At 38.1% G+C, this 22,160-nt stretch overlaps 1 protein-coding gene across 2 annotated transcripts in view; it reads right to left on the bottom strand.

The window, feature by feature from the left end:
* LOC102223518 (voltage-dependent T-type calcium channel subunit alpha-1I-like) overlaps window positions 1-22,160 on the bottom strand; it is a 215,959-nt gene that overhangs the window by 34,432 nt on the left and 159,367 nt on the right. For both annotated transcript variants that reach the window (XM_023333871.1, XM_023333873.1), the window contains 7 exons: window positions 19,211-19,337; window positions 18,405-18,530; window positions 17,852-17,941; window positions 12,378-12,570; window positions 11,312-11,463; window positions 9,443-9,552; window positions 6,995-7,128 (listed from right to left, as the gene is read on the bottom strand). In XM_023333871.1, coding sequence (XP_023189639.1) covers window positions 6,995-7,128; window positions 9,443-9,552; window positions 11,312-11,463; window positions 12,378-12,570; window positions 17,852-17,941; window positions 18,405-18,530; window positions 19,211-19,337 — 932 coding nt within the window. The remainder of the gene's footprint in view (window positions 1-6,994; window positions 7,129-9,442; window positions 9,553-11,311; window positions 11,464-12,377; window positions 12,571-17,851; window positions 17,942-18,404; window positions 18,531-19,210; window positions 19,338-22,160) is intronic.

Below are 22,160 nucleotides of genomic sequence, written 5' to 3'. Positions count from 1 at the left end.
CAACACGAAAGATCTTTAGAGAAACAGGCTCTAATTGTAAGAGGTAATTGTTCAGATAACAACAAACTGCAATATGCAACTGACTCTAGATATTTTCACAATCAGTCTTTTTCAAACAGACCAAAACTTTAAGATAGATAAAATATTGTTAAAAATACAGGACTTGCGGATAATTAGACAGGATAAATTAGAAGTCACTCTCTTGTTAAATAGAAATTGGTTAAATATAGAAAAGTTTGCTAAAATTTACAAGATTTGTTGTTGAAGGATAACATTAAGTTTGAAATAACTTATTGGTTAATAAAAAACATTATATGGAATTATTGTAGAGAATCAATATTAAACTGTAATAAGAGATGATTAAATAGTGCCTGTAGACAGACGAGAGGGCTGCAAATAACATAAGAAAATTAAGTAAAATAAATAAATAGCACGAAACGAGAAGAAGCGACAAGTATGTTTATTTAGACATGAGACTGATGGAGCTCAAGGAGGAGTTATAACCCCATTCACAGAACTTCAGCACGGGAGAACGAGCTACAGCTGTGCTGTAACTTCTACCCCCACTAGATTCAACTGATTAACATGTGAAGCCTCTTTGTATACCACTAATTTTAAGTGCGAAGCAACCTCTGCTCACAGAAGTTCAGCAAGGGAGCACCAGCAGCTGTAAGGCAAATTATACTCTCTCCCATCGTTTACAGTACTTCCTGACAAAATATCTGCATGTAAGTTCATTTTTAAAAGTAGAAGGAACTAAAACATATCTGATGCTTTCGCTGACAAAGCCTACTAATAAATTTAAAGAATTGGGAGTCCTTCCTGAAATCCTTATTGGCTCTTTTTCCTGCCATACAAATAGTTCCTCCGAGAGGTGTAAAGGGGGTTTTATGGTGGGCTTAGGAATTTGTTTTATGGTCTGGCAGAAGAGGTTGCTCGGATAAGTGTAGTGACTTTAAAAATACAACTTATAAACTTTAAAAATACAAAAGGATTTAATTTTTTTTTCCCTGAGGACCATAGAGATTGGCTGTTTAAATTTTAGGGTATTGTTTCACATTATAGATTATAGGAAGGAGTAGAGAGTCTTTTCTCATCACATAAGACAGGATTTTTGATGCAGTTTGGTTTCCTAGCTTTAGTGAAACATTTTCTCTTTACAGTAGATAGTTTAAACAAGCAAATACATAGTGAGTAAGGAATAATGTGGAAAATGTTAAATATAAGTTTTTAGCGTCGAAACACTGAGTCAACTGTCACACACTGACACTCTTGGTAATGATTTTCTGGTTTCCTCTCATATTACTTTATATATTGAGTAGTGAGTGGTTTAGATTTTATCTTTAAATTTGTTTTCATTAGTCTGACTTTTTATTTAGCTATTTGTGTCAGTTCTTTGTCTATTTGTTGAATATAACAACTTACTTTCTTTCTTTTGAGTCACCAGTTTCCTCTTGACCCGTTCGAAAGGGGAGGGGGAAATTTGGTCTTTAGTTTAATTTTTTTCATTTGTAGATTTAGTGATATACTGACCAGTATTTGTTAGGATTTTGTGTTTAATTACCCCTTAGTGTGTTAATGGTCTGATCAGCCGTTATCTAAGTTCCCCTCATGTCTTGTTAGGTCAGTTTGTGCTTACGTCGTTCTGTTACTACCTGTGTTGTTTTTTGTTATGTTGATTTCCGTAGGGGCCCAATTTATTATTTTTGGATTTTCTTTGTTAACTGTGTTTGAATTTTTTCTTCAACGTCTCTCTGGTTCGTTTATGCATAACTTTCACATAGTCTTGATTGGTACACACGTTTTGTCAAACACTGCTGTAAATTTTGGAGGAGTTTCTACAATGAATTGTTTGAAAATCATGTGAGTAAAATTGAATAATGAGCTTTACAACTGTGATGTGAAATGTTTTGGGAAAAAGTGATCTTGAAGGTTTGAAGCATGCTAACATAAATTGTTCTGTTTGTTTTGAAATGTTTGCCTGTTAGGACGGGGGCAGCATTGAATATGGGTGGATTTTTCTCAGCTAAAATAATAACCCTGTTTCATCAACATCGTTATTTCACATACTTGAAATAGTGATACATTAGTCAGTAATGTATCAAAAGGGGGAGAAGATGTATGGGTTCATCTTTTATAATACTTAAACAAATTTTTGAGGAACATGTCTGATCTGTGCTACACATAAAAGTGAAAGGAAAGGTATTGTCTGGTGAAATATGTGCTTATTTTAAATGGATTTGAGTTGTTCTCCATTAAAAGATGTTCTGATTATGGGCTAAAGTATTTTGAAATCAATAGAAAAATTTATAGTGATAATGAAGCATATTTTGGTTAATTAACTTGGGAAAATAATTATAGAAATTACAAATATTATTGTGTCAGCCATTTTCAGAGCATTAATTTAATGGAGCATGAAGGTTTTACGAAATGTTTGAAGAATCTGTTCTTGATTAAAGTTATCACTAATCAGTAAAAGTACACAAGGTGGGATTATAATGATTTTTCTAAACTTGATTTTGATTTTTTTTTTTTTGATTTACATCCATTTAAAACGATTTTGAATAAAACTTTCAATTCGACGACAAGTAGAAGCCGAGGTACAAATTGGTATATTTTGAAAATGTTTGGTTTTGTTAAGGCATACATTTACATTATAATTTCTCCATTGTCAACTCTTTTGAATTTTGTTTAAGGAACGCATGTAAAATGATTTAGACAAATAACCGATAAGATCTAGTTTGTTCTATAACAGTAATTTAAACGGGACAGTTTAATTCACAGTGATTTCATTTTTGATGGTGAATGTAAGCTTTACAACTACATTTTTAGGTTTTTGTGTTTGTTTTGTTTCGTTTGTTTGATCCTATTTTTACAAGATTGCTTTAAGAAAAGATCTGCATTTGTTTAACATTCTGGGTAAACGTTACTTTGGAAACATGTCTTTTGAAGCAAATGATTACAGGGTTTTGGTATTTTTCATCGGTTGGAGCTATAGTGTATAATAATAGCAACGTACATTGAAGGGATCACATCCACCATTTGATGAGCAGAATTGGACAAACTAGGAGATAAGGTTTCAAGTGATGTGTTGCTCATGGTTTTACAAGCAGACTGCCCTGGAGTTTCGAGCTCCAGGTGGGACTTTGGACTCTGTCACACAAGCTGTTGTCATGCGAGGCGGGGGTGGGGCTGCTTGGAGAAGCGGCTTCACACTATTTCGAAGATAGCAGCCACAGAGTCACGAGCGGTGGAGGATTCCCTCTGACACGGGGTGACTTTAAGATGTTTGTGTTGAACACACAAAATGAATGATGCTTTTGGGAAATCTGATCTCTGTTTGTCGTTTCAGTGCCCTGTGGATGTGGTCTCATTCAAAATCTGCGTTCTTTGATAAAAGGATTAAAATAATTTCCCTGGATGGAAGATAACAAAACAAATTTATTTTTTAGGTGAAACCATCGTTTGATTATACTGACATTAATGAAGATGATAATAAAGAATGTTGTAATTGTGTTTCTGATGCTAATGAAATTCATGTTGCAACAAAATGTCTGTTTTATTAACCTGTGACGGGTCGTTTCCTAAGATCTAATTTCCTCACGAGGAGATTTCACTTTCTTTTTGAAACTCACGGTTATATTGGCATAATAATCCAATTTTCAGTGAGCAACGGACGCTAAGGTGGAAACTTGAGGTTTCCAACCGAGGAGTTCAGGCTGCAAGAGGATCGACATTAATTTTTATTGCGTGTTTTTTCGTTCGTTGTGGACTCTGAAAAGGACTGTCGTTTTGTTTTTTTGCGCGCAATTTTTTGAACAATTCCTGACGAAGACTTCATATTTTTTTTTGAGAGACTGTCGATGGACATTTGAAAAAAAAAAAAAAAAAAAAAAACAGAAAAGACGTGCAGCAGATTGTAATTTTGTGTGTTTCTTGTTTCGACGGTTTATAATTTTGTGATGAATGTTGTCTTTGAAGTTGCAGAGCATTTCTTACTAGTTTTTTATATGTATGTCCCTGCTTTATTTTTTATTGTATACTTTGGGTTTTTTGGTTTGTCTTGTGTTTTGGTTGTATTGTGATAATTTTGTTTTATGTTTTTATATTTTTAAGGATGAGTCTTTCTACACCTTGGGTTTTGTTTCAAAGGGGGATTGTATGTAATTAGGGTACGTTACTCTTTTGTCTTTTTATTTTTCGGTTTTTTCGTTTTTTCATACATAGTTTTGGTTCGGTATTAGAAGGCTTACTCAATTTTTATTGAGATCTTTGGTGAAGATCTCAAAAGGGGGATTGTAAAGAAAAATGATTATTTAATGCTAAAAATACACTTAATCTTACGACATGTGTAAAGGGATAGCCAACACTTTATTTGGAACAGTTTTCTGTGGAGCATGGGGGAAGTAGGGCCTTTTTTCCTCCCCCGCTGACAGACACAAAGCTATAAAATTTACACTCTGATAGGAGTTACAGACTCTTTGGCGCCTCTCCCTCGTACCTGGCGCGGCCCAAGACGAAGTCGTCCGCCCTTTCACTTAGATAAAAACCAGACATCGGGGCTGTGATGAGGGGAGTTTCTAAGTTTCTAATTGGTCAAAGAACGGAACGCCTTGACTGCATATATTAAATAGGGAAACACCTCTTTCATTAAAAAGTACAAGTCAGCAAGCCAACGGAGAGTTTTTTCCATCTTTTTACTCCACGTTGGGCGCCTTTGTCTGTCTTATGTATTTTGTGTTTGTCTGTCTTCCCCTTGTGTGTTTTTATTTTCATGAGAAAATGCATATCTCTGTATCTCTGCAACTTTGTTGTCGATTGTTTTGTATGAGATTAAAACTCCGTGATCTGTGACGTCAACACGTTTTGTTGTTGTTTCGTTTTAGCAGCACGCGGTTGCAGGACGCTCACGGAGAACCCCGCTCGACCCGGTTAACAGGAGGAAAAGGAGAGCCATGCTTTTCCAAAATTTAAGCTAACATAATAACTTTTCTCCTTAACAGCATGCAGTAATATACATTTTATTTTATTATTGCCCGATAGTAATCTTCAGTTAAAAGCCCTGAAGGAGAGATTGAACTTTAGTCTAAATAATGTGCAAATCAAAACGTTTACATCTCAGAAAGAGGAGAAACTGCAAAAGTATCATCGCATTTATGTTTACATAAAATATCTGATTGCTCCTCTCCTTTCTTGGCTCGTATTGTTGTGATCAGATCAAAAATGCCGCTGCCAGTCCATGCAAGACCTTAATGTAAGCAGCTCAAATCCTAAAATCCAAACATCACTGGTTCTATTCCAGAGAAGGGATTCCAAATCTGAAGTTTTGTGTTTGCTCTCAGATTGGTGGAGCCTCTGTGAACGGCTTGCTGCAGAGGATTTCAATATTAGGTCTGTAAATGATGACTTCAATATTAGTCTTGGTTCCCTGGCAGGGGAGGCTGGGCTTGGCAGAGCTATAATGTCAAGGCTCTGTATTTGTTTGGCTGTGTGCTCAACGGCTGGAAATATGGGAGCTTTAGTCAGCTGTGCTCTGCTTACATAAGACAAAACTGTGTGAGATGATTGTGATGTTTGATGAGTTCAGAGATAGAAAAAAAAAATCTAACTGAATCACCGTAGCAAAAACTACACGGAAAAATAATGCCAGAATTAATAATTCACAGAAAGAAAAAATATTTTGCAGAATAGGTTATTTTTTTATTTTTACAGGGTGTTTTCACACCCAGTAGACTCGATCTGATTTTGGACCAAACATATTTTGTTGCCTTTTCAGCTGCTGTGGTTGCATCCAACGAACTGAGCACTATGAGCAACCTGTTCCCCTCCTTGCCTGTGGTGGCGCTGCATCAAGAACCACTGAAGAAAACAACATGAAAACTTCGGAAGAGGACATGAGCTCATCTTTCTCCTTCACAAAATGTAGACAAACATGAAGTGGCATCATATTTTAGCGGTTGTAGGATTTTACTTTGGTCAAAAGACATTTCTAGTCTAGCAAGTTTGTTTTGGTTGTATTTACCCAGAATACATTGTGCTACAGTCAGTTTCCTGCTTTTGGAGTGATCTCTGAACACATATGGATTTGAAATGCACAGGAGTTAATCTTACCCGAACAGAGTCGTACAAGAGTTCAATCTCTTGTCCGTATCAAAGTTTGATTGCGCATTCTCACCTCCTCTAACAAACTAGACTTTCCAAGCAAACAAACTAGAATTTGATTAAAGCAGACTACACTGGACTGGTATGAATACGTCCGTAACGTTCAAAAGGCACCTAGGTATCAATTTCTAATAGTTCTTGTAGATTTTTTTACATTGCGAAGTGCATTTTCAAACCTTATTAGTCAATCACATTTACATTCCGTTCAACAAAATGTGTAACATTTACACTTTCCATAAACAGGCAGAAACACAAAAAGGTAGTAAATGACAGAATAATAATAGTTTAGTAGAAAAAAACAGAAAATAACATCAACTTTAAATATTTTCTGTGTTGTTGTCAGAAGTCAAGGAAAGTTTTTCCAGAGGTCAAAACAACGTGGCAAGTATAACGAGAGCATAAAAGAAAGACTGAAAGTGACTTGTAGTCCTCACACGGTCAAATGCCCCTCTTGCTTCCAAATTACAGCTAGGTGTTGCAAAGTAATTAGCATATCACCCGTGGGTCCTCTCAGCAGTCCCTCAGCAACCCAGCGGAGGGCAAAGGGTGAACGTTAACGGGTGAGGATTATACAAGATTGATGTAATTAGACTTCATCCTCTTCAGTGTGAAGTTAAAATAAACTGTAAGCCCCGACGGGGGTTTGCTTTCATTTCCTCTAAATATGAGGAAGCAAAGTGCCAAACGCGAGACATTTAAAACCGCTAATCAATTGGCTTTATTTAGCAGCAATAATGGCAGCTATACAAGTGATGCAGCTGCTTGAGGTATGAAGTGTTTGTTGTCTCTGCATTTTTTTTGTTGTTGTTGCATCGACTGTAGGGGGAATTACCTCGCGCTATCCGGAGCACCCTCATGATCCTGATGATGGTGGGGTTGATGGGAAGGGAGGCATTGATCTCGATCTCCTCCAGAGTGATGCCCATCACCGAAAGCAGAACTATAGCCAAGTCCAGCTGATTCCACCTGCAGACACACACACACCCAGGCGTGGCTGTCTATATGGGGACTTTCCATTGACTTCCATTAATTTCTACAGCCTAAATCTAACCCTAACCCTAACCAAAACTCAATTCACACCTTAGTCCTAAACCTAACCCCTGACCCAAAAACAGTGTTTCCCCTTGTGGGGACCCACTGCTCCTTGCGGGGACCGAAGCCTGGTCGGTCCCCGCAAGGAGCAGTGGGTCCCCACAACGTAGTATGTGTCAGCAAATTGGTCCCCACAAGGTATTACAAACAAACGTGCACACACACACACACACACGCACACACACACACACAACAAAATCTCTAATATCTGAGATGTAAAATTAGACATTAATCAGGCAAAAAAGGAGCAGAGATTTGCCTAATTAAGTGTGTAGCTCTGAAATTTAGGAATTCACATACAAAAAGCCTAAATTATACTAATTTTGCAATGAATATTAATGCTTTGTATGAACTCAGTGAGCAATTTGCTTGACTTTCCAACCTGGCAGATGAATTGCTACCATTTGGCCATAATTTGAAAGGCTGGTGCTGTCATAAATATTAATAACAATAATGGAATGGAGATGCTAACAGCTAATTGAAAGTATAGTCTCAAATAATTTGGCCCCAAATTTACTTCACCTTATTTGCATTTTCTTAAGATGAGTAACTACTGTAAGCAATGCTAGTTAGGTTAGAAATACAGTACACACATTATCTGCAGTAGAAGCCAAATATTTACATACGCTGACTAAAAAGACACAAACCCATTTTCTTTCTAATCATCTGAAGTTAAACCAGACTAAACTTTTCTTGTTTGCTCAGTTAGAATGACCAAACTTATTTCTATTTGCTAAATTACAGAAAACTTGATCAGGACTATATATATATATATATATATATATATATATATATATATATATATAAGTATCAACTTTTGAATGGGGTCAGTATGTTTTAAATTGTATGAGTTGGGTCAAACTTTGGCAGAAGACTTAGAAAAAAAGAGTTTGTATTTTTTTTATTCAGTGGTTTCAACTGTGCATAAAGGTTCCTAACTTCTGAGTGATATTTGCAAAGAAACCAGGGTACAGATGGGAGCAGTACTTAAAGAAAAAATTTTACCGATAAATTGAATCTGTAATATTTGCTACAGAAAAATATAAAATATAAAATGGCACTTGGTTCATCATGCAAGGATAAGAAGCCAGAGTACAATTGACAAATCCTCTCAGGGACAAAGATCTCAGATCTGGGAAATATTTCCTAATGACCATTTGTACATTCGGAGAAGAAACGGAGAAGCTTGCACAAGACCAAGTATATTATTTCAACTGTGAAGGCTGGCAGCATCGTAACATTTGGGCTTTTCTGCTGCTGGAAGTCTACAGACAAGAAATGAAATTTAGGATTTAGCATCAGGCTGCTTGTCATAACGAGACAAAAAGACACAAAAATCAACACGTTAAGAAGCTCCCCACCAGCCTATGATCACATCAGCGATGCTTTCAGGCATTCATACGCAGAGTTGGATAGTAACTAGTTACATTTACTTGAGTAATATTTTGGAAAAACTTTACATTTAGGAGTATTTTTACTACACTGTACTTTGAGTAATTTTATTATGAAGTATTTCTACTCTTGAGAAATATTTCTGGATTCTCTACCCACTGAATGAACAACAAACATGTTTTAACCAAAAATTCACCAGACGCAGACACACACCTGCAGTTTATGTTGACGTTTCATCAGTTTTTTATTGAAAGACACTGATTTGGAAAAACTTTCTTATCCCAAATTTGGTAATTTTTTGTTACGTACAAGGATTATTGTCATTTTGATTCTTAAAATACCAAAATTTCCACTTAACTTTATATTTTGGCCCATCTGATTACATAAATTTTAAATATTACTCAGTACTTCAGTAGACGTTTTACCAAATACCTTTTTACTCTTAACTAATTTCTTGGATGGAGACTTTTTACTTTTACTTTTAGATGGAGAGGAGTAGGAATATGTTGAAGTAGTGCTACTCCTACTTGAGTATCATTTTTGGCTACTGGCTGAGAACTGTAAAAACTTTAGCGTTCAACATGCTGGTAAAATTACAGAATTACTTTACACTTGAATCTGCCAGTGGTAAAAAAAAACCCAACAAACAAACAAGCAACTAGGCTGAACTGTCATTTCCACAAGATCAGCCCAGTATTAACATATTTGAAAGCAGAACGCCATTAAAATAAGCACATTAATGAAAGATAAAGTTGAAATGAGAAAGCAGGCATCTGGTAAAAAGCCAGAGGTGTACCTGTCCTTAAAGAAGCGGCGGAAGCCAAAGGCCACTAGCTTGAGAGACGCCTCAATGACAAAGGTGGAGGTGAAGAAGTAGTTGCAATACTTCAGGGCGGTCTCAAGCGACTGCAAGCAGAAAAGTTCAAAGAGAAAAAAATGTAAGTTTGAAAGAAAAAACGGCATCAGGAATGCAAACTTTAATATGTCTTCTGTCTGGACTTTTTTTTTTGTTCGTTTCATTTGATTCTGCTGCTCATTTATTTATCGCTTCATTTTGAGAACTCAGAAGAACATAATCTCAGCTGGTTATGAGGATTGTTGCTCTGTGAGTGTGTTTTGACAGAAGGAGCAAATGATCTCGCCAACAAATTTCTCTTAATAGAGGCGAGTTTAATTGAGACAGACAAGTAAATTATATGAGACTCTGGAGAGGAAATGCGCAGCATTTGTTTGTTTTTAGCTACTACTCTGCAATTAATGAGGTATTGAAAACACATGATTAAATCTTATTTGCATGTAGATGGAGAGGAGAAGCACACGCTAAAGAAGCTTTGGTAATTTCTATCATATCCTACAAACAATTTCAGTTGCATGATGCTTTATAATAAAGGAGTAGTGAACTCCTTGCAAGTCATCATGTAAACTAATAGAAACGCCATACAGTGAACCGCTGCCTCTTTGTAGTTCAGCCTTTGTGAATTCACATACTTGCTGATTTTCCTGTGGCGCTTACTAGCATATTAACTGATTTATATGCTAGTAATAAATCAGTTACTAGCCAATACAGCTTGGGAACTTAAAAATACAAATGTGTATTACTGCTTGGCACGCTACTGGCTGCGGTTTACAAAGCAGCCAATCCAGAAGCACCATTTGTTTTCCTAGGTGCTGATTGGCTGTACGCCTAATAAGGACAGATATGAAGATAATCTTGGATGTTAGCTACTGTGGTAATAAACACGGACGGTATCCGCTGTCCATGTTTATTAATAAATATTAAAATCTATGCATACATAAATTTTTTAGTTCAAGCTATTAATATAGTTCTAAGTATTTTCAGATTTCAGGTATTCACGAGGGGTTTTGGGCTCTAACCTCCATGAATACTGCAGGTCTACTGCTAGTACTACAGTAATAATCAATATGTTCCATCACTTTGGCAGAAATATGAGTGGTTTTGTTTGTTTTAAGTAAAAGTAATGTCATGATTCTATGTAGGACTGTGAAATGTTGGTGTTTTTGTTCAAGATTACTATAAGTGTTGCCCTGATTTGAATTTGATATTGGATATTGGTTGGATATTAGCCAAGAAAAAAGGAGTATCGGATTATATTAGCAACTGTCTAAAATCTCCGATATTAGAACGCTAACAGAAGCAGTCCTCTCCAGAATTTAGTCCGCCCCAGCATTTCTATTCAGCAGCAGTTGTAATCTGCATGCAAACCCACTGGATAATAAATACATGGGTCGGTTCAGTGGTCATACCTATTGCTATTGACTAATGTTCTCTGAGTAATATCACCTGATCAGATATCTTCTAACATTCTCCATAAGTAATCAAAGTCTGCATTATTCGTGATGGTATCGTATCGGGTCAGTATCGGTATCGGCCAATACTCAAAGCTGCAATATCGGTATCGTATCGGATGTGGAAAACGTCTAATTACTGTGCAGTAAAAATCGCATACGGATTTACGTGTAGTCACAGTCGTTTGGTATGGAAGAGCAGAAAACTCTATTGAGATAACAAAAAATAATCAAAAACAAACAGCAGGCAGAAATCAGCAGCAGGCGTTTGCAAGAGACCCAACAGCAAATCATCACCAGATGTCCTGACGCCCTACAAAAGTCCACAAAATCCCTCTGAATCAAGACGTGTGTTCACCTGTGGCTGGCTGTAGTGCTCCAGGGACATGGTGATGACGTTAATGCATATAATAAAGGTGATCACGAGGTCCAGGTAGTGGCTAGTACACAGAGCATGGATGGCCAGCCGGGTACGGCCGTAGGAAGAATAGTAAGGCAGTTTCTGGGCTTCTGCACCACAAGATGGCAAAAAGTCAGATTAAGGATTTAAAAAAAAAAAGAAGGAAAGATCGAAATAAACAGGACACGGTTTTGAGACATTTAAAAAAACAAAAGAACACCAATTATACAATGTGAAGGAGGTTGGCTAGTAAAAACACATGTGAAGATCTCCTCCACCCCCCCGCCCAAAACACAAAGGGGAAACTGTGTTTTTTTTTAAAACAAGGCAAATAGAAAATGTTAATGTCAAATTTGTTTGTATAGCGCATTTAAGACAATTTACAGCAACGATTAAAACAATAAAGTCAGAGATATTAACAAACAGAAAACAAAGAAAGAGAATTAGTGTAGAAAACACAAGGAACAAACAAGGTTTAACAACAGTTTCAGTAAAAATGAGGAGCAGAGGAAATTATGCAAAGAAAGATAGACATAAAAATAAGAGCTCATATTAAGGGAAGAAGTTTCATAATTGTGAGCCGAAGGTTGAGTAGTTTTAAATGAGTTCAAATAAAGACTCATTCTCATTTATGTTACAGGAAGACTTTAGCATGTATTATCTATGTTTTTTAAAAGCAGGAACTTATTTTAAAGTTTTCAGCCCAATATAACTGTATGTTACATAACTTTCTTCTTAGACTACATTTTGTTCTCAAACACTCCAAGATTTAAGAGTAGACATCAGTCTTCTACTTTATCAATTCTTAAACTCATGTTTGTCTGGTTTTAGCTTTTTCTGTGCTCCATTTGATGCTATTTTAATTTTGTTACCTTAGAAGATTATTGTTTCTAGTCCAGTCCCCATGCCAGCTACTTCTCCTCGCTCAGGTCTTCACCTTCCCCGATTCATAAACTCATCACTTCCTAAAATCTTACCTAATTTACTGCCTCTGCATGTCAATCCACAACTTTCTCTTTCTTACTTCTCCTCTTCTTTTCCATGCGACGCTGGCGCTTTTCCTCCCTGCGCCTCGCCTCCTCCACTTCCTGGTGCTGCCGACACTTGTGGAAGTTCTCCACCACCACGCCCACGAACATATTGAGGACGAAGAAGCTGACGATCAAGAGGAACGAGATGAAGTAGAGCAGCATCCACGGATTGTTGTTGGTCAACGGCTGGAGAGAGGACAAGGAGAGAAACAAATGAAATGATGAATGACTGGGAGGGAAAAACAGTGACTCTTATGGAATAAGAAACCACGAGCATGGTCAGATTGGAATTAAAAATATGAAATAATCTGTAATAAATGAAAAGTACTGAACTGTGAAATAAGAAAATTAGCTTTTCAGTTAATTGAAAAATGACAAGAGAACAGTTCCACACCATTGGCGCAAAAAACAAAACAAAAAAACCCCCAGAGGATTATCTGCGTATAAATGTCAATATCAAAACCACATATATACTGGAAAAACACTAAATCTTTCCAAGTATTTTTGTTTATTTATTTATTTTTAATCAATATTAAGGAATTATTGACTTAAAACGAGCTTCTGCATGCAGCTAAAAAGTAACATGTAAGCTAGTTTTGTCCTACTTCAGGTGTATGAAGATATTTCCACAAGAAACTAAACCCAAAACACTTGGTAAGGTTTTGTGTCAACAGTAACAGCTGTATTCGTTCGTATTTAGGCATCATGTGGACAAGTTAGGAATCTGAATTTGAAAAACAAAATGCAGAGAAAGGAAACAAAAGAATAAGAGTTGACAAAATGCTTTAGAATTAAAGACGATGTTAATTTATTGATAAAAAATGTAAGATAAAAATGCAAAAAAAAAAATAAATAAATAAATAATAGAACTAAAATGTCAAAAAAGAACAGGTTCAGAAGTGAGTAGCTCCACTACTTGTGTTGAAGGCCTTAAAGGACATTATGGTCCAGGAAGAAGTCCTTTATGCCATTGTTAACCGTTGCATTGTCCTGTTGACAAACCCAATAAGTGTAAAGACGGATGTCTAATGCAATGTTTCCGTTGAAAGGAAAAACTCTTTTAGTTGGATTTCCTTGTGATGCTAAAGACATGGAAGCCATCATGTCCAGAGTAAACATTTTTTTCATTAAAAAAACAACTTTAATCCATATTTTTGTTTTCTATCTTTAGTGCTGTTTGCAAAGTCAAAACAGAGCTGATATTTTATTTTTTTTTGCCTTTGAAGATATATTTTTGTAGCTTAGGCCGTTCTCTCACAGATCCCGACATTGTTGCTGACTGAAGCATCACTTTTTTTCCCCATCTTTGTCCAAACTCTTTCATAGTCTTTTAAAAAGGGAGAAAAGTCTGATTTCATTTAAAATGTCTCACTGTCTTCAACCTTGACAGTCTCCACACCATTGTTACCTTAGAAGATTATTGTTTCTTGTTTCTTGTTTGAAACAAGATTCTATCAGTAAGAAAGCAAATACCTTTCTTACTGATGGAGAAAGGTCTTTGCTAGTGAAGCTCAGAGATCTTGAGATGTTCAAAGACGGAAAGTGTCTTTGCCTCTGTTACCAGCGAACTGTGACATGTAAACGCCTAACGGAAAACGACATGAAAGCCAGTTTTACTGGCATATTGACTTTTTTGAGACTGCGGTGTTCAAAGTTTTGAGCAGCTGATTTAGCAGTTTGAAGTGATTTACAACACGGTCACCATCGCACTGAAAAGCACAAAATCTTACCAAGTATTTTGGTCTTGAGCTTTCTATAGGCAGACTCAGGTTTGCCTATAGAAACCTGAGACTCAAAATTTCTCTGTCAATAGAATAAGTACTTTGTCATCAATATTAAGGAATTATTTACTTAAAACAAGCTTCCATGTCTTGCTGAAACATTAATTGTCAGTTAATTTGTCTCATGTTAAGTGTAATAAGATATTTGCACTAGAAACTAGACCAAAAATACTTGGAAAGATTTTGGTAAACATTTTTTTTCCCTCCGGTCTTAAGAGTTTGGTCAGGATTGAAGAGTTCAACAGGAAGTGCTGCATGTGTGTGTGTTTGAGTGTGGTCACTACCATGTGCCAGGCGTTTTGATGTGTTGTGCAAAAATTGGACGTTTTTGTGTTTACCGTGTATCAACCGCTATCTCTTTGGCAACAAAATGATGCAATTTTTGATGATTTGAGTGTCTTTCTAAGTCCTGCCCTCACTTTGTCTCAGGTTTGCTAGCTTACAAATCCATCATTTGGCATTGTGCTTAAAGAAAATATTGAGTTTCTTTCAACCCTCAGTAGATTCCGATCAGATCCAAACCCAAAACTGTGCTCCAGTGAGAGACTTTAAGAAGCTTCCTTAAAATATTTGCACTTGTTAATGTTTAGACGGCTTGGGCTAAATCTAGAAGAATCAAGTTGTGCCTGTGCTTCATTACAGCCTTCTGAATCTCCACAGGTCAGCATGTTTGTGACTCAGAGTTTCTATAGGCGACTCCTGACAGATAAAATAAGCTCTTGTTTGTTTAAGTCGGCGACGTTACCAAGCCTCCACCACATAAACGACGACTCCCACTGGCCGTCAAGCCTCTAAACACAAAAGAAAGACAAAAATCGAAGCACAGGATAGAATCAGGAAGACAATGTGGGAAGGAGGAAGAAAAAATAAACTGGAGTGATTTAGAGAAGAGGAGATAATCATCAGGAAACAAAAAAAATCTATTTCAGGTGCAATAAAGTCAGAGATGAGAGAGACACATTTTCAATCTAAGTGCTGAAAGCTCAGCATGGAGTGTAAATGAAATTAGTCAGGCTGTGCAAAGTTGGAGAGCGGTGAGGTATTCCCTGACGTGCAGACTGACTCATCCAGCATGATGCCCGCTCTTACTGATGGAGTCGTTTTTTTAAGAGATGGCCACCAGAGATGATTCATTTGCATTATATCCTCTAGCTTTATGATCACTCCTGTGGAAAACACTGCATTGTAAACACTTCTAACCCAAAGCTGAGGTGGAAAGGACAACAGCTCTGATGCCACGGTTACTAAAGAGAGCTCCAGCAGTGAGAGAGGAGTCAGACCACAGAGGCGACCGTGGGCAGTGTTTGCAAAGATGAAGTTTCTCGGAGAAGAGAATGCTTTCTTTTACTTTCTTCTTCACTTGTTAAAGAGGCAGTACGAGGTAAAAATCGACTTCTTTGAGATTCACATCATGTTATAATGTTATTCTCTGGAGTGTTGATTTAATTCTTTCATGCATGTTTGAGAAATCCTTCAGTCTCCCATGGCATACATTCAGCTGTGCAAAACACTTGGGCGGACATAGCCTCGCCTTTAGGGACATAGCTCCTCCTCAGAGCTGCAGCTTCCAAGCTTCAGAGCTTCCACCTCACAGAGAAGCCCTTCCTCACTCGGCTCCTTCAGACTAGCCAGCAACAATTAGAAACACCTGGTGGAACTGTGGATCTGCTGAGCTCATTATAGGAGCTTCTTCTCTGCTAAAAACATCGTTAAAGGATTAATAGAGGAGCCATGTTGCGATTGCTTCCTGAAGGAGAAGTTTAAGAAAGAAACGTTGTCTCCTTTAAAGAGACGGAGGCCCAATTTCAAGGTGTTAAATTACAAAGTAAAACTTCTTTTAAGTCATATTTGATATCTTCAGCAATCTGAAGGTCACAAGGTTATTTAATTATGCTATAAATTGGGACTATGTGCCTGGGAAACACATAATACTGCCCATTTAAGTGTCCTATGTTTATATATATACTGATGTCATTGGATCTGTCTAATAACGCAATAACCACGTTCTCCAAATGTTCCTCCTGCACGTCTACCTGCAATAATTAGCTGCACCAGCAATGTTATTTTCCTGAAGCCGAATAACAGAGAGAACATTTTGTCTGAAGACGCCGCCTGAGTATTTTAACTTCTCCTCCGCCCACCGGATGTGCTCTATTAAGGCCCCATTTATACTCCGTTTATGTATGTAAATAGGGCCATTGTCAAGCGTCACTCCCCTCAACTTTAAAAGCCGTTTATTAAGTTGCCACAGTTGATGGGCAACCGAGTCACTAGAGGGCGTTTTTCAATTAGCTTCCAAATTTAGAGGAGCGTCTCAGACGACAACAAACATGGCGACAGCGAAGGGGATCTTGATAGTGCGTAGTCTCAGAGAAATGAAAAGAGGCACCGCAGTAGTTCATTAAATGCGTTGCAGAATGTGAACTGAGAAGTTCTGGCAAGTCCAGAATCTTCATCTTTTTCTTCTTTCTTTTTGCTGATCTTGCATGAGCTACGCTACCCAACACTGCCTCTAGGGGAAGTGATGGGATTGTTCAGTTGATGATGGACTAAAACACACACGAAACACTTCAGGTCAATTCAGTTTACAAGAAGACTGACATATCATCAACTTTCGAAAAGAATGACCTCAGTCACTTTTTGTCAAAAGAGATTTTGGCATAAAAAAAACATCAAAGCCTCTTTCTTTCCAAAAGACATTTTAGGCATAAAAAACAAGTCACTTTTGGCAAAAAATGACTGAGGTTAATATTTTAGGAAGGTGACCCAGAGTAACGTTGTGCTTTACCAGACCAAAAATAACTTTAGATAAACCTATACATGTGAAATGTTGAAGAGGTCATCTTTGAAACAAAATTTTAATAACTATGTTACTGCAATGCGGTCAAACGGTCACAAGCAAAACAAAGTCATCATGTTAAGAAACGTTTCCCTAAATGAAGTTGAATTCGACAGTTTACGACACTAAAATTTTCGGGATCATTCTGGAGAGAAAACTTAGTTGGAAGCCTGATATTGACTGTATTAGAAATAAAACTGCAAAAACTACTGGAACATTGTTTAAAATAAATGATCTAATAAATGTAAAAGGCTTGCGTATTATATAATTCCTCCTCGGTTATTTGTCATATCAGCTGAGAAAAATGGGGAAATGATTAGGAGTACATCATTGTTTGATGGTTTTCCCATCAGCTTTGTTGATTTTTTTTTTTTACCACAAAGGCAAACATAAAATAATTCCACAAAGAAAGATTAGTGTAGCGGTAATATCGACAACATAAAGCTGGAGTCAATTAGCAAATGGCTGTAGATGACTGGAACTCATCCTCCTCCAGCTCAGTTCCAAAGACCATCTGAAAAAGTTTTTTCGGGCGGAAGCTGGAGTTTTAAAACATTCAGATCAACAGGAGCTGTTTGAAGTTTGGTAGCAGTTTTTATAACGATGCCTCCAAGTGTGCCTCGCTGTTGTAGAACTTTAGGGGATAGTAGGGAGCTCCAACTGGCTGAGGAATCACAGGACCAGAAGGATCGCATTCATACCGTCCAACTAAAAAGACAGTATGTCACACCTTGACAAAAGGTAATCGATTCAACTGTGCATAAACCCAATGGGCTGCAACACCGAGGAGTTAAGAACGGTTAGACTGAGCGTGAAAAATGGGTCACTGAACGCCACGTGTGTTTACCTGCCGGTCAATCCCCACTGCGTCCAGTCCGTGGTACATGATGTTAACCCAGCCGTCTTTCGATGCTAGAACAAACAGCGACATAAGAGCCTATGGGAACACAAACAAAACACACGCTTAGATAAAAATCTTACCTGTCTAATAGGGAATTTGTACTTTTACTTCATTTGTTGCCTAAGGTGGCCCCTAGGGTACATGGGTGATTGTTTTTTTTTGTTTTACTTTGGCATTCCCTCACAATAATGTACTAGTCGATTCATGCTGCATCTTGAACACTGAGTTTTTCCGAAATTATCTAAAGACAGTAAATAATTCTTAATGTTTTTCTCTTAAAAACAGGAGCTGCAAAAAATAAAAAATATTATGCCAAATCAGAAGAATCAGTTTCATTATTAAAAAGAATTTTCTAGCAAAATACTTTCTGAATTATCTCCCAAGTTTTGAGAACGACCTTTTGTGGACAGCTTTACGTTTACAGGTTCAAAAATAATACAGACGTGACAAAAGGGAATATCTTTTTGTTTTTGGTTTTGGTAATGTTTTTGTCCCGTACCTGTCCAAGGTTGTCAAAGTTGTACTTGTGGTGAACCCATCGGTAACTGGCTCGGATGCAGTCCGTTTTATTCGTGATGTTCTTCACGTCCGAACCCACACAGTAGTAAAACTTGCCTTTGAAGAGCTTTTGAGGCAAAAACGCAAACAGAGAGGGAGACATGAGCGAGCGAGGCGAACAAAGACACATTCTGACGACGGCATGACGACACTCGTAAGCACAGCCAGACGCCGCCTTTTACAACGCTTTTGAAGAAATCTCATATTCAGCGTCTGTAATGCGTTTGGTTCTCAAATAAAGCTTCAAATTGCAACTTGATGGCAACGTTCAGGTGGTCTTCTGCCTCATTCCTATCAAATACGTCATAGACGGAGAATGTGGAAAGCAACGTATGCAGGCGGGGGGATATTGAAATTAACGCCAGTTGAGCTTTGGGGAGGAACGAGAGATGACGGGAGGAGAACCAATAGCAACTTGGGACTGCAGGTTCTCATTCATTCAAGTTACCTCCATTAGTTCAGATGATTTGTCTTTGTCTAGAGATGCTGTCACTATTTGAAACAATCAACAAATAGAATAATAATCCTCGATTTTCTACATTTTGGAAGCTCGACCATCGGCCAATACTTAAATCAGAAACTGTTCTTATCCATCGGTCAACAATTATCACGCCACTGTTGCCAACTTAGTCGGCAGGTCAGGCTTTTCAAAGATCGGTGATCGGCCAGAAAACTGCAATCGATGCACCCCTTGTAAATTTTATTCGGCAAGAGGGAAGGTACTTTTCTGAAGATGCTTTCATGTACCTGAACTCCGAGAATGCCAAAGATGATGAAAAAGGCACAGCAGATGAGAACAATGTTTCCGATGGGTTTGAGGGAAGTAATTAGCGTCTCCACCACGAGCTTCAGCCCTGGAGCCCTGCTGATAACCCTGTGACCCACGCGAAGGCAGGCAGAGAGAAAACAAGTGAGACAAAGACTCACATATAGAGCGAAAGACAGAGAGCAAGAAAGCTGATTTCCAATGAAAAACTGTTAAATAGGAACTGAGTTTGCCATGTCATTATCATCAAAGTAGCAAATGAAAAAGCTTGTGTTTTCACTGTAATATACGAAGAACAGATGTATACTAAATTGGTCATAGATGGATTGACTTGGATCTTTTTAATTGGTGTTCATGACAAAATAAAGCATCCAATACACTTGGTGGCTTTCCTCATAAAGATGAAAAAAAAAAAAGCTGCAGTGACATTTCATAGGTAGAAAAATTCAACATTTTATCTGAAAGTATATCTCTAGAGGTAAAAAAAAACCCAACAACTTTCTGCTATGAAATATTTAGTTTTTGGGCACTAACCACATCAACTGTAAACTGAAGTCAACACAAGTCTTTAAGATACATATCTTGAGGTTGATTAAAGTCTATTAAAACCTTCAAATAGGAATCCAGGATTTCTTGTTTCTATGGAGTATAAATGTAGCGTGACAAAAAGGAGCTTTCTGCTTCAAAATGAAAAGAAAATAAATAAGATATGTCTGTAAGACGGATGTGTGTTGGTCTTCCAATGAACTTGACTCTTTTTTTAAATCGGTTCAGTTCCCCCATGCCACCTCCTCCCTCCCGCAATCCTCCTCCAGCCCTCCTATCCATCATCCTTCCACCTCTATCTCTCCTCTTTCTGCCTCTAGTTCCTTCTCACCTTCTCTATTCGCTCCTACCACTCATCCTCCTTCCATCACTGTTGACCAGGTGCGGACTGAGCTGAGACGACTTCATCCTAGGAAGGCTGCAGGACCAGACAGGGTGTGTCCAAGGGTTCTAAAGGTCTGTGCTGCGGAATTGGGGGAACCTCTACAGCAGGTCTTTAACCTGAGTCTGCGACTGAGTGTAGTTCCCACACTATAGAAAACATCCTGCATAGTCCCTGTTCCAAAAAAGGGTCGCCCAAGTGAGCCAAATGACTACAGGCCAGTTGCTCTGACGTCCCACGTCATGAAAACATTAGAGCGACTGGTCTTGAACATGATGCAACCCCAGGTGTAGAACGTACGGGACCCTCTTCAGTTCGCCTACCAAGAGAGGGTGGGTGTTGAGGATGCTGTTCTCTTCCTGCTTCATCGTTCCCTCTCCTATCTGGATGGAGGGGGCTGCTTTGTGGGGATGCTTTTTTTCGACTTCTCTAGTGCCTTCAATACTATCCAGCCCCATCTACTACAGGAGAAATTGAACATCATGGCTGTGGACCCCCATCTGGTGTGCTGGATAACAGATTACTTGACCAACAGACCACAGTTTGTCAGGATGGCGAGCTGTAGGTCCACCACTCTGACCAGCAACACAGGTGCTCCACAGGGCACGGTTCTTTCGCCCCTCCTCTTCACCTTCTATACCTCCGAGTTTAAATACAACTCAGTTACATGCCACATGCAAAGATTTTCGGACGATACTGCCATTGTGGCGTGTATAAAGGAGGGTGGAGAGGGGGAGTACAGGAGCCTGGTGAAGGATTTTGGGACATGGTGCCACAGGAATAAACTTGAACTGAACATCTCTAAAAACAAAAGAGATAGTTCTTGACTTCCGTAGGGTGCCCCTCCTTCCTCAGCCTATCACCATCGATGGTACAGAGGTGGAGGTGGTCAGGACATACAAATACTTGGGCCTACAACTAGACAATAAGCTGAGCTGGTTCTCCAATACAGATAATGTGTACAAGAAAGCACAGAATGGAGGAGGAATGTACTTTTTGAGGAGATTGGCCTCCTTCAATGTGTGCTCTAAGCTCCTGTACATGTTTTATAAGTCCATTGTGTCTACTGTTATATTCTATGCAATCGTTTGTTGGTGGGGCAATGCAAGGAAGAGAGACACACAGAGACTGAACCGCCTCATCTGCAGAGCTGGCTCCGTGGTCGGTGTGAGCCTGGAGTCTGTGGAGACGGTGGTGGAACAGAGGACACTGTCTAAACTCAGTCTAGTCCTGGAGAACACTAGCCATCCTCTGTACACTGTTTTCTCCAACCAGAGGAGCTCCTTCAATGACAGGTTCATCTCACTAAGTTGTTCAACTGAGAGGATTAAAAACTCCTTTGTTCCACGGGCCATTAGGCTTTATAATGCTGCTATCTGTGGGAGGGGAAGAGGAGGGAGATAGGGTAACTAGTATTTTAACATATTTAAGCACTTTTACTAGACCTCTTTTTAGTGGTAATGTATTTATTTATTGCATTATTGTACCTTTTATGGATGTCTCCAGCTGTATGATTTTAATGCTGTGTGGATGTGAATTAATGTGTGAGCAACAGATAACCTCATTTTCCCTATGGGATTAATAACGTTTAACCTAACCTAACCTTCAATCGTCAGCAAATAGCTCCAAGAAAATGGATGCTACTCTGAAGAGTCAGAGCAATAATTAAAACAAACAAACAAAACAAACTACAGGAATTTGGGGAACAAGCCTGAATGACGTACCAAGTTTATTTTTCCACTATGGACGATGAGAAGGAGAGTAAAGACAGTAAGATAAACTCCAGAGTCATTATTAGAGAGGTCAAAACAAAGAGTGGGATCTTAAGAGTCACAAAGTCTCCAAGATTTAGGTTTTTTACTCTTAGATAGAGCCATATTTCTATTTCATTAGTCTGTTTGTTAGATCGTCTGTTGTAGCTCATGAATTGAAACCAGTGCTGTGATGGCATTTTCCTTTTTATTTACATGATTGCACACAGAATAAGAGCGTGACAGACCTAG

Source organism: Xiphophorus maculatus, chromosome 5, assembly GCF_002775205.1.
Source record: "Xiphophorus maculatus strain JP 163 A chromosome 5, X_maculatus-5.0-male, whole genome shotgun sequence".
NCBI classification, from domain to species: Eukaryota; Metazoa; Chordata; class Actinopteri; order Cyprinodontiformes; family Poeciliidae; genus Xiphophorus; species Xiphophorus maculatus.
The sequence above is the reverse complement of the archived record's forward strand: the minus strand, read 5'-3'. Positions and strand labels throughout refer to the sequence as shown.